The sequence below is a fragment of the Equus caballus genome, chromosome 2 (genome assembly GCF_041296265.1).
Source record: "Equus caballus isolate H_3958 breed thoroughbred chromosome 2, TB-T2T, whole genome shotgun sequence".
Classification (NCBI taxonomy): domain Eukaryota; kingdom Metazoa; phylum Chordata; class Mammalia; order Perissodactyla; family Equidae; genus Equus; species Equus caballus.
In genome coordinates this window covers 31,735,506-31,747,693 of record NC_091685.1, presented here as the reverse complement: position 1 = coordinate 31,747,693, position 12,188 = coordinate 31,735,506, and the positions used below count along the sequence as shown (strand labels likewise).

The following is a 12,188-nucleotide window of genomic DNA, read 5'->3' as shown; positions in this document are numbered from 1 at the left end:
ATATTTAGGGCCTTAAAAAAGTATATTTTAAAGTGGTCAAGTGGTGTTTGTCTGTGTGTAATACAATTTCTATCATTTAAATACAGTTGCAGTTGTGGTTGGATAATCCAAAGATTCAGCTGACATTTGAGGCTACTCTCCAGCAATTAGAAGCACCTTATAACAGTAAGTAGTGTGTTGAGTAGGACTAGTTTTGGACTGGATTGTGAAAATTGGTATTTCCTTCCAGGAGGCTCATGGTTCCTTGATAATGAATTTTTTCATTCATATTTCCATCTTATCTCACCTTGTGTTATGCAAAAATGAGCCTTGGAGAAAAACTATTTTGCATTATTTGTAATTGTTTTTCTGGTTTTGAAATTGTGTTGACAGGTGAGTGGTTTCAAGAGATTCCTAATAATTTCCCCAGACCTATGTTCCAACTTTAATCCATGGAGTACTTGTGGACTGCAATTGGCTGGCTCTCTGAATTTCTCATTTCCCACTTGGTACCAACAAAGTCTTGTAAAGTTTTGCCAAAGTAAACGAGCATAATATCACTTTAAAAAAGGTTTGTTTTGTCCTTCATTTTATCTATAATGGAATGCCATTCTTAAAAATTCCAAATTATGTGATATGCATTTTGGACTACCTCACAGACTGGTTGTTCTGAGAATCACTTTTCTAAAGGAGTCACATGATCTGAAGCTCATGGAAAAGATGTATGGAATGACTGCGTGATGGAGAAGTAGAATGATTAAAGAGTTTCCTATTTAAACTGCTAAAAATATAAACATGTTTTTAAATTTATTTATTCTGTAGGTGATACTGTACTTGTCCACCGAGTTCACAGTTATTTAGAGCGTCATGGTCTTATCAACTTCGGCATCTATAAGAGGATAAAACCCCTCCCAAGTAAGGACGTGGCCAATGAATTTCCTGGTTTTAAGTTATGATTCTAGGAGTCTATTTTATCTTTTTTTTTTTAAAGATTGGCACCTGAGCTAACAACCATTGCCAACTTAACCACTCAGCCACGGGGCCAGCCCCTATTTTATCATTTTATTTCCAGGAGACTTCTGGTATTGTATTTAGTATCTATATTTGGAGCCAAAATATTCCCAAGTTTATCTTATAAGTCAAATTTAAAGTAAAATCTTTTTATCCATGTGCATTACCTGTAATTTCTGGTTTAATAAGTACTTTGTAAAAGATACTGAATTTCCAATTTAAGAAAAATCAGTTTAAAAATTTTGTTAAAAATGAACCAAGTCAGTTATGAAAGCAGGAAGTTTGAGATTTTTCTCTCATTGACCTTCTTTATACTGCTCAAGGTTGCATTTCTTTTCTTTTCTTTTGCTGAGGAAGATTCACCCTGCCAGTCCTCTATTTTGTATGTGGGACACCACCACAACATGGCTTGATGAGTGGTGTGTAGGTACACCATCAAGCTGCCCCCACATTTCTAGTTTTTAAATACTACTTATTTTTAGAATTAATACATTTATTTGCTTATTTATAATACATTTATTTTTGATGCTTTAGTAATTCTTTATAAAGGAATACTAAAGACTACAGGAGTAGAGCTTAAAGAAAATAGTTTTAAGAACAAATAAGTTGACTGCTCAAATTATCCTAGTATAATTGTAAGGTAAATGAAGTAGATTATTCATAATAAGTTGACCAAGGGTCACAGATACTGAAGCATGTGACTGAGGTAAGATAATTTCAATTATTAATTTTCAACATTGAATTAAAGTTTATAAGTTTCAGCTATTTGCTACTTTGTATTCAGATAGTTTCCGTATTTTGAAAATAACTCTCTGAATTGTTTTCTTTGTAAGACATCATGACATGTTAAGAACCTAGAAGTTTTTATGATATAAAAAAATGATAAATACAAACTCTCAAACCTATAATAAAATATTCTAATTTTTGTTCATTTTTTATTTTTAGCTAAAAAGACAGGAAAGGTAATTATTATAGGCTCTGGTGTCTCAGGCTTGGCAGCAGCTCGTCAGTTACAGAGTTTTGGAATGGATGTCACACTTCTAGAAGCCAGGGTAAGAATTTTATTTCGGGTTTCGAAGCCTTAGCTAATGAAAATGTGGTAAAGAAATTATCTGTTGCAAATTAAGGAATCATACAACTTGAATTAAACCAAACTGATTTGTATAACACTCAAAGTATTTTGAATAGTGTTATTTATATTGGTTAAAGTGCTTTTGATAGTACAACTTTGAAAAGTGCTCAGTGAGTATTTAGACTTTGTAAATGATGTTTATAGCCTTTAGGTGGATATTTTCAGGTCCTTGTTTCTTGCAGTTAACTTTCAAATTTGGGGCCTTCATGGACATATCCTTTGCATGAGGCAGTTATTTTTAGTGGTGGAACAGAGTGAGTTGTAGTCCCTGTTTGCTAGTAAAGGAGAAGAAGTTGCTTCTCAGGCAGCAGCCATCTTTTAGGGCCTGCTGGAACCAAGATATTGCTTCCCTTGTCACTGGTCCTAGAGTGGGAAATGGAAACTGAAAGAGGAAAGGGGTGATGGCACAGAAAGGAAAAAGGAACATCACGTTAGGATGCTACTGTTTGAATTATTTTTGTGAGTTATTTTTGATATTTAATTATCTTCTAGTGGCTTGAAAGGCCTCCCTAGATTCCCAGAGTTAAAAAAAAAAAACCTCAGGTAACCAAAAAAATCTGAAATTCTGTAAAAGCTTTCAGAATGTTTTGTGCAGTGCAATCCTAATTGTTTTTTATAAATTGCTAATTTTTTAAAATATTCTTTTCAAATAGAATATAGGGAAATAAATAATTCCTGTATAGTCCTACTAAAAATAGTACTTTATTCGTTAATTCAGATAACGTTTTTGTGCCCTCTGTGTCCTGGGTACTAAGAATACAGTAAAGAACAATGAGATCATTGTGATTCTTACCCACAGAGAGTCTTAATCTGGTTTACTGGGTTTTGTTTTGCTTTTTTGTTGGTTGGTTTAGAGTTTACAGAGTACTCCATGTTATCCATGATTGCAGTATCCCTACAGCTCAGTAAGGTTTCCCCAGACTGGAAAATCCCTAGTCAGCAGAGAGAAACCTGGGCCTATTTAGGAGCGAGAGACACTGTCAACAGTTCATGCTCAGAAGACACTCTGCCCCCAGGGGCTGTGGTGGAGAACCATTTGCCAGAGAAGTCATCTGCCACATCAGTCACAGCTGACTTTGGGGACTGCGGGGCAAGAGTTGGAACACGATGGTAGAAAAATGGCATTTAGTTTTGGAATTTGTGAGCAAGTATTTTCTGTGTCGGTGGCTCTTGCTCAGCCCGTACACTAAGTGGTATCAGAGACAGCTGGCTATAGAGATAATAGCACCTATAACTAGGTATGTCTTCTGGCTGTCAAATTGTTTCCTACATCACATCATTTAATTCTATATCTTTTGTATTGTCTACTACTCCCTCAAATAGTTAAACTTCATTTGCTTCCTGTGCCTGCATTGCACTCCATGTAAACTCTAAGCTACACCTTTCTTTACAGAGGCCTGGGATGGTACCATGCCAGGTCCTTATGGTGAAAATAGAATTGATGATTTTAGCCATTTAATTTCTGAAAAACAGGATCGTGTGGGTGGACGAGTTGCTACCTTTCGCAAAGGAAACTACGTAGCTGATCTTGGAGCCATGGTAGTAACAGGTCTTGGTAAGTAATTCTTAGTTTTGTACTGTAATACAAGATCTGAGACTCAAAAGATTGTTAAAGCTTGTATTTTAAAGCCATAGATGCAATTTTAAAATATATTGATTTAGGATACTATTATTAGTGTTAGTGAGAGGTAAATTGACCAAGTAGTCTTCCTAAAAAGATACATCAGTGTGTATAAAATCTAAATTGTACGTACATTTTGACCTAGCAGATTTAGTTCTAGGAAATTATACAAGTAAATAGATAAGTGGACTATGTTGTGTTTGGAATATTTTTTACCGTGGCATAGCAGAACATTAGAAACCACAGATTGGAAGATCAAGTTATTATACAATGAGAACTAACAGCCACTAAAAATTAAGCTCTGTAATAACATAAAGTGATGTCCACAATTTATTACTAAGTTGAAAAAAGATTATAAAACAAAATATATGTTATCCTTTTGCGTGTGTATGTCTGTAATTTTATGCACATGAAGTCTAGAAACGTTTATAATAAAATGTTAACTTTGTGGGATTATAGGCAATTTGCTTTCTTCTTTATGCTTATTTTACATTTATTTTACTTTGGGCATTTTTTTGATTTATAATTCACATACTTTAAGCTTTGAGTAATTTAAATTTTGAGGAAAAATGTTTTTGCTTTAGAGTTTTTGTCATCTTATCATAGGTGTGTTGAATTTAATGGTTTGAGTTTTTTCTAGGAGGGAATCCCATGGCTGTGGTCAGCAAACAAGTAAATATGGAACTGGCCAAGATCAAGCAGAAATGCCCACTTTATGAAGCAAATGGACAAGCTGTAAGTGGAGGACTGGCAGAACTTTTCGAAATTTCTTTGGTTCAGTTGAAAACAATTTTGGGGAAATGTGTGGATGAGTATGCAGTCATATAAAAATGAACTGGGTGGAAATGGATGTGATGTTCTTCTGATTGTTCCTTAATTCTGAGCTATGTAGGAAGGAATTATTATTGCGTATATGCAAATCACATGCCTGTTTAGGCATTTATCATTAGACATTTAATGAAGGCTAGCTAGACAGTTAATCTTTTTACTTGGCTGTGGCCACCTACTCCAAGAGACCTGTGGAATTAACACCTAATTCTTCATTTCTCTGTATTGTGCCTCTCATCATGTGCTTTAGCTCCATGTGCTCTTTATGATTTCAGGTTTGTGTTTGTAGGCTCAAGTTTTTGATGGGCTAATAGCCAAATGCTGGTACTTACCCACATGCTAAGGGAGGTTAAAGTAGTTGTTGACCAGAGGCTAGGAGCTTTATGTACTTAGTCTGGCAGTGGCATGGAAGTGGCGTTCAGATGAGAGTAGTTTAACGACTGTGTGATAGGCTTAGACTATGTAAGTCAGTCCTGATTTTTAAGAGTGAGTGAAATTCACAAGTTTGTATTCAGTAGGAGTTTTACCAACTTCCCTGTCAGGATTGAGAGAGTCCACAAGTCTCAGGATATAAGCACATTATCATCTTTATATTTTGAGGAAGAGAAGATTTGCTATGTTTATGGCAGTTTAGCTATTGTTACTAAAAATGGTAAGATCTCGACTCTTGAATTTTGTGTGGTAGGTCCCAGGGGATATCCTCACCAATTTCTGTCTTCCTTTGGGCTTTATAGGGTTCGTATCAGAGAAAGATAGACTTTCAGGGAATGCTTTGGTTCCCATCCCCTCCATTCTTGATCCAGATTTCCTGCCAGGGCTCTTTTTGGAGCGAGGTTGGCCTTCTGGCAGAACAAACAAAATGGAAGAAGAGAGAGAAAAAGGACGAAGTAGAGATTAACTCAGCAATTCAATAAACTTGCATTCTGTTACTCTGCAAAGATCTGCCAAGGATACAGAGGTGAATAAGATAGTTCCTGTCATATAAGACCCCACAGTCTAGTGGGACTTGTACACAAATAATTATTTTTTCCCAACTTTTTATTATGGAATTTTTCAAACATATACAAAAGTAGAAAGAGTGTGATTATGGACTCTCACGTTTTTCGGAACTTGTTTCATCTATCTAGTCCTTTTTTTTTTTTTTTGTCTGGAGTGTTTTAAAGCAAATCAAAGTCAAGTCAACAAGTATTCATTGAACATTTGCCAAAATCTAGGCACTGTTCTAAGCTCTGAAGATATATTTTCTGCCCTTAAGGGGCTTAAATCCTAGTGACTCCAAGAACCTAAAAGCATCAAGAACAATAGGTGTCATTAAAATTTGTGTTTAAAAAAAAAAACAGCCACAAACATATTACTCACACATATACCAGTAACACAAAGTCAAGGCAGATTTGCCAAGGGTTAGATAGAAGAATAAATTACTATGGAAGAGCCAAGGGGGAGAGAAAGAGTATCTCTGGAGGTGGGAGGACAGACTTGGAGGGAAGGAGCACATTTATGAAGGTGGCTCAGGACTTCAACACGTGGTTGTGGAGGGAAGGGCATTAGAGGCAGAAGAAGGTTTGAGTCTAAGGAAGGTCTCTGAAGGAGGAGAGGATTATACTGGTGAGGGTGAGATGATACACAGCTGAAGTTGAGAGTGGAGGATGTTGCTGCTAGGCTGACTTATAGGTTGGAACTTTAGAGGGTCAAGAGCAGGGGAAGTGGCATGACCAGATGGGTATTTAGGTAGATAGGCAGTAATGTAGAGAATTGAATTGAGGAGGCAAGCCTCTGAAGTGAATATTACTTTAGTCCTCAAGAAGTAATGGAGTCCAAGGCAAAGATTATCATTGATCATTGAGACGCAGTCTTTTTCTTTAGATTTTCCTAAATGTAGAGCAGATTCATTTAGTCTAACAGTAAAAAGAGAGTTTTCTTTGTAGTAAAGATATCCAGAGAAATTGCTTTCTTGGTATTAGATGGACTTTAACACATTTTTTGAAAAACATTTGTTTCCACATAGTATACCAGTATTCCCCTCAAGGGTGGCCTGCAACCTGTGAACTAACTTGGTTACCAGTATGTGATGAGATAAATAGCTTGCACAGGAATGTAAATAAACGACATCATTAACCACACTCTTAGTTCAGATGATGACTTTTTTTGTGTGGTTTGTTGGTAGCAAGACTTTCTTAATGAAGGAAGTGGTGTGTTCCTTTGTGTTGTGGCACACGCTCTTGATCTCACCAGGACCAGCCCTTTGAGTAGCAGTGTAGTAAGAAGCTGTTACATTGGTATGTGGTTTTCAGCATTTTGTATGCAGGGATGTTTTTCCAAGTGAAATTTGTAGTTGTCATTCAAATCTGATCTTTATAGGGTTTTTCTGAGTTGATTTGTTTGTATTTGGTGCAATAGCCAAGTAGTAAGGAGGGTTCTTTAAGCTTTCTCAGATTTGGGGAAAAATTCTTTTTGCAGCTTAGAGTTCCACTTGCTGTAAATTAATCAAACACAAGAAGGCCTGCTAATGTTTCTGTATCTTGCTGTTCCCAGTAGTCCAGCTCAGAGTAGGAATAGACAGCTGTTGATCAGTAGACTGGCTTGTGGCTTACAGGACAAGTGCTAAGAGCCTATAACCCCATTGGTTTATGCTTATAATTACAAAATACGTTTCCTGGCTTTAGACATCTGAGGAGTGAGTAGGGCAGTTGCTCATTCCCTCATTTTGCAGAGGAAGAATCTAAAGCTCAGACATGTGTTTGTCTAAGGTGATTATAGTCAGTAAGTTGTAGAGCCAGGACCCGTTGCCTAGCGTTCCAGCTCAAATTCCCATACCTGTTCTGTTATGCCTGGCTGATATTTCAGGGAGGGTAGAGGTAAGGGGAAGTGTCAGCAACGTGACTACCTGTGTGACTGCCTCAGCTGAGTCTCCTCCTCAAAGAGCTTTCTTTTAATAAGTTACTCTAAGGAGGCAGCGAGGCCCACCTAGAGTGGACATTCACTCAGCCATCGATTTTTCTCTAGTAAACTGTCGAATGAATGAGATTGTGTTCCTCCATTCTTTGTGGACAGCCTCAGGGGAAAAGAGGGTGATTTGATGGTTCTGTTGTTAGTACACAGAAACTAATTCTCTCATCCTATACAAGGCCAGCAGTTAACTCAGAGTTGCAAATATCCCTTGTAACATTGTCTTAAGGACATATCGCCATACCCAGCCATTTTGCTGCTACAAGAAGAAACCACATAGGAAGTGGTTCTTGTTCTGTTCCCTTGTTCTTGTCTTAATCATCATCACAAGAATCCCTGGAAGAGCTTGCTTCTCTGTGCTCTCCGGTCCTACATGGGCAGCTAGAACGCTCAGGGGAGCTTATTGTATGGCTCTGGATAACTAGAACAAGGGCTGCCCTGTTTGGTTCTGATTCAAGAGGTCCCTGTCAATAGAAGTGTCTTCCACGCCTGTAGAAACAGTCAGCGCTAATATAGCAGCTGCCCTCAGACTGACTGGTGATGGAGCTCTGCCTGAACTGTGCTGTAATCAGCTTTAACTGGACTTGGAGAAGGTTGGGAAATAGAGGACTTCATGTGTCAGGAACATTTGGGGGAGGCACCAGTGAGGGGACTGAAAACATGGCTTGGTGGGGGACACAGGGGAAATGACTGAATGTTTCTGCATCTCCTGTACACCAGCTAGTAACTCGGGGCCTTTAGAGTCTAGCCTTGTCCTTGGCTTCTTTTGAGTAATGAAAAGGGATGTTAATCAGATTCCCGCAGTGCTGGAGTGTTCTGCTTTACAGGGTCCCTTGTCTTTTGAGAGAGAGAGAGTTTGTTGTTACCAAGTAAGATCCAAAGACTCAGTAAGTACATGGAGAAACAGATTTTAATTTTCTTCTTGAGAATGGCTCAGCAGTTATGAGGAAGAAAGAGAACACCTGAAAGGTAGCGGATGTGCCAGTTCGCTTACGAAGACCGTTAACTGGATATACTTAGTGCCCATCGTAACTGAGCAAGTTCCCACTTGTGTTCATAGAGAGGTGCTTAGGTTACTATACTTTGATATAGGCCTGTTGGCCTTTTCAGTTTTTATCTTCCTTTGCAGAAACATCTTTGGTATTTTTAAGGCAGTCTTTCTCTACCCTTTAAAATCATGGCTTTTTATAAATGTCATGCTTTTTATAAATGTAAAAATCTCATGCTTTCCTTTAATTTCCCTGAAGTTGCAAAATAGTTATTTTCCCCTCAAGTATAGTTATAATACTGACTTTGCTTTTCCAAATTATATTAATTTATCCATTTAACGAGAATTTACTGAGTGCCTCTACTGTGTGCTAGAACGTGCTAGAGTAAACTCCTTAGACGTGTGTGTGCCTTCTCCACACAGCTTAGTCGCTGCATTAAAGAAGTCAGTTATTCACATCCCCTGAAAGATTCCTTCCGAGGTAGAAGAGGGTGAGGAAGGCAGCAGTCTCCATTTATAGAACCACCTTGAATTTTATTTGGATTGAGGATATGCCTGTTGTCTTTATTCTCCCTCTGCAGATAATAGCTGTATCTCATTCCCCTGAGCTCCTTAGGAATCTGAATTAGAGACTCTTCAGATCTAAATTTCTGCTTCTAGGTTTTACCAAAGGAATTAATCTTAATCTTTTGTTTTATCACAATTCTAGAAGTACATGGGGAGGGGAGAGATGGAGATTGACTGTAGCCTGTGTTTGCCAGGTTTGGCCATTACAGCTTTTTTTTAACTTATTATTCTTCCTGAGGATTTCTGTGGCTAAATCTCAGAACTTTATGTACCCAGAACCTAGCATCACTTAACTCCATTCTGCTCTGCTGCTAGAGAACTTATGGAGACTGGAAGTAAGATAGGTGGATAGTGTTTTTGAAGACCTAAAGAGCTTATGATGATGGAGTGCAGCCAGAGGTAGAACTAAGGAGAGCTGTCCTTACTCCTTTGAGATGACTTCTTGCAGGATCAAGCACCTTGTCCAGAAAGTTGGTCGGCTTTCCCTCAATTTATTCTGCATAGGCTAGACCCACAAGCTGCCCCTCCCCAGCCATGTTCAGGGATGTTCCATATAATCTACAAGACCGAAATAATCAGGATTATACCCATTTAGAGTAGTAAGAGTCACCAAATTGTTAGTCTTAGAGGAAGTGTTTATTTGGAACATTTCATAGAGAAATAAATGGTTTTGGAAAGTCTTGAAATCTTTCAAGTGATGTCGTTTTTGTTTGAGCCTTTGCTAGAAAACTGTATCAAAGGTCCTTTCCCAAAAAACTGCTTCTTAGTTTGCTGTTATGTGTTCTTGCTCTATTGTAACGTAGAAATCCAGTTGCCATCAAACATGGTGCTTAACCCTTTGTGATCATTTGCTGAGTTCCTTTCTCAGGATGCAATTTAAGAACCTAGAGTAGAATGGTCAGGTAAAACTAAAATGATTGCTTCTTGTGTTTAGAGATTGCCAGCATTTCACCTCCTTTCCGTAATTAATTGTGGAACTAACAGAATCCAAGCATTCTCACCAAGGGCAAAGAAATGACTTGAAACAGGTATTTAGGGGTTACTTAGGGTAGTCAGTTGCTAAAGTTCTTTTCATTGTCTAAGTATGTCAAATAGAACATATTTAACTACCTTAATTAGAGAGACAGATTCAAGATTTAAATATATTAAAAACACATTTTCTTTTTCTCCCAGTCAGTGTTTGTTTCCTAATGGAAAGTAATTTATTTACTATTTTCCAAATACTCCTTTGTTTTCAAAGTGGAATTTGAAAGTTAATGGGAAAAAATCCAGGTTTCAAAGCCATCCCTGGTCTCACTCTGAACATTCCTGTAATTGCTGAACGAGGCAGAAAAGAGGTGGGGCCTGACTGCTGGCTGTTTCTCGTGGTCTCGTAAGTGGAGCCTCGAGTTAGAATGGTGTACCGGAGATGCAGTCCGTGTCATCCTGGTGTCAGTCACACGTGCAGTAGTCGTTTGGTTTGGGGTTTGTTTGTTGTTTTCCTTGTTACTGTTCTCTGTATTTCCTTTTCTCTTTTGTTAAACGTTTTGCTTTCTCACTGCTTTCTGACACCATCTCCCTTTACCACCACCACCACCCCCAAACTGCCTTTCTTTTGCCCATTTCTCTGCCTTGACTTTCCCGTTTTGGTCTCTGTACAGTTTGTTCCTTATTTCTCTGGTGGTTGCAGCTTCTGAGCTAACAGAATGCTTCTGTCATGCTGTGTGTTTAAAGCCTTAATTTAACTGCTGTCGTACAAAACTAAACTTGACGTGGCTGTTGGGCTGTTATTTACAGTTTATTTCTCTCTCTGCTGCACTGGTTAAAAGGACACTGTCAAGGTATTTTTTTTTTCATAATTTTTCAAATCATTTTCCTCACTGTTTATAACAACCCATTGAAAGCTTGAAACTTAAATCTTTCCCTTTCAAAGTTCCTCTCCATCATACATTCACACTGGTTTGTTGTTGTAGAGTTGCACCTGTATGTTGGGCTGGTGCCATTTGAGTTTTTGTCATTGAAAGCGCATGTAAAACGTCAGGTTTTTTGGGGGTGGTGGTGTGGGTGGACTCAAGGGGAAAGTGTAATGAATCAAGTGGGCTGCTTAGCAAATGGAAGAAACAAAAGGTCAAATTTGGTTCCTCTAACCTTGACAGTGTCCCTTTAAATACTTCTCTACCACACACCCTGGACCCCAGTTGCTGAGCCTGAGTGCTGCGTACTTTTTTAGTATGAACTTCCCTATGTGACTGTCACCCTAGCTGCAAAGATTAAAACTTGTCTGGAGCAAGCCATTCACTTGACACTGGACGAGCTTTAATCTGTACCATTTGCACACTTGTGTATTGGCACATTCTGCCCTATTGTAGAGGCACACGTGATCTGGTCCCTCCTGCTGGTATAGCGTCCTCTTGCTGGGCGTTTTAGAAGCCATGCATGGAAATACCACCATGTACTCTAGGAAAAGCAGTCATGCACATTGCATCTTTGATCAGTTAAGATCTCATAACTATGTAGATTTCATGTTGAAAATGTAATTGTTTCCTTTTTTTAAAGGAACACCAAATTTAGAGTTTCTGGAACCATCTTTTATAACATCATTGCAGAAATTACACCGAGCAGAATTTCAGCATTGCTTTGAGCTGCTCTGTATGTGACCATCACATCAGTGAGGGAAAACAACCGATGAGAAAGTAAAGGAAATTGCTGACAAGAGAGTCTCTTCCATCAGCTCTGAGAGCTGGGTAATCAGAACAAGTAGGGAGGTCACCAGGTGCTCCGTTCTTTGGCCGTGGAGTTGAACGGGTAGGTCAGATGTGTTTGATCCACGAAGTCCTAGGTACCACCCTGATGTATAAATGACACCAGGGATCCAAAGCCTGACTCTCTGCCTTATTTCTCAACGTGAACCAGAAGATTCTCAGGGATTTATATTTCTTAGACTAAGGAAGATTCTCTAATTCATAAAGATTTCCTGATCTCTCCCATGTGTGGTCTTTTGGAACTTGATGCTTTAAAATCTGATTTTGATTGAATCAGTTCCGGTGTCTATCATATTTCTAGTTCCAAAGGAGAGTTGCAGTCCTTTTCCCTCCCTTTTTTTGGGGCACTTTGTACTTCTTGGCATATTCTTTTTG

At 38.4% G+C, this 12,188-nt stretch overlaps 2 protein-coding genes across 3 annotated transcripts in view; one reads left to right on the top strand and one right to left on the bottom strand.

Annotated features, from left to right (window-relative positions):
* Positions 1-12,188, bottom strand: part of LUZP1 (leucine zipper protein 1) — a 117,621-nt gene that overhangs the window by 5,315 nt on the left and 100,118 nt on the right. The gene's annotated exons all lie outside the window — the stretch shown is intronic.
* The window catches only part of KDM1A (lysine demethylase 1A), a 56,766-nt gene that overhangs the window by 30,188 nt on the left and 14,390 nt on the right, over positions 1-12,188 (top strand). For both annotated transcript variants that reach the window (XM_023635540.2, XM_023635539.2), the window contains 5 exons: positions 87-165; positions 802-894; positions 1,936-2,042; positions 3,596-3,677; positions 4,384-4,478. In XM_023635540.2, the coding sequence (XP_023491308.1) occupies positions 87-165; positions 802-894; positions 1,936-2,042; positions 3,596-3,677; positions 4,384-4,478 (456 nt within the window). The remainder of the gene's footprint in view (positions 1-86; positions 166-801; positions 895-1,935; positions 2,043-3,595; positions 3,678-4,383; positions 4,479-12,188) is intronic.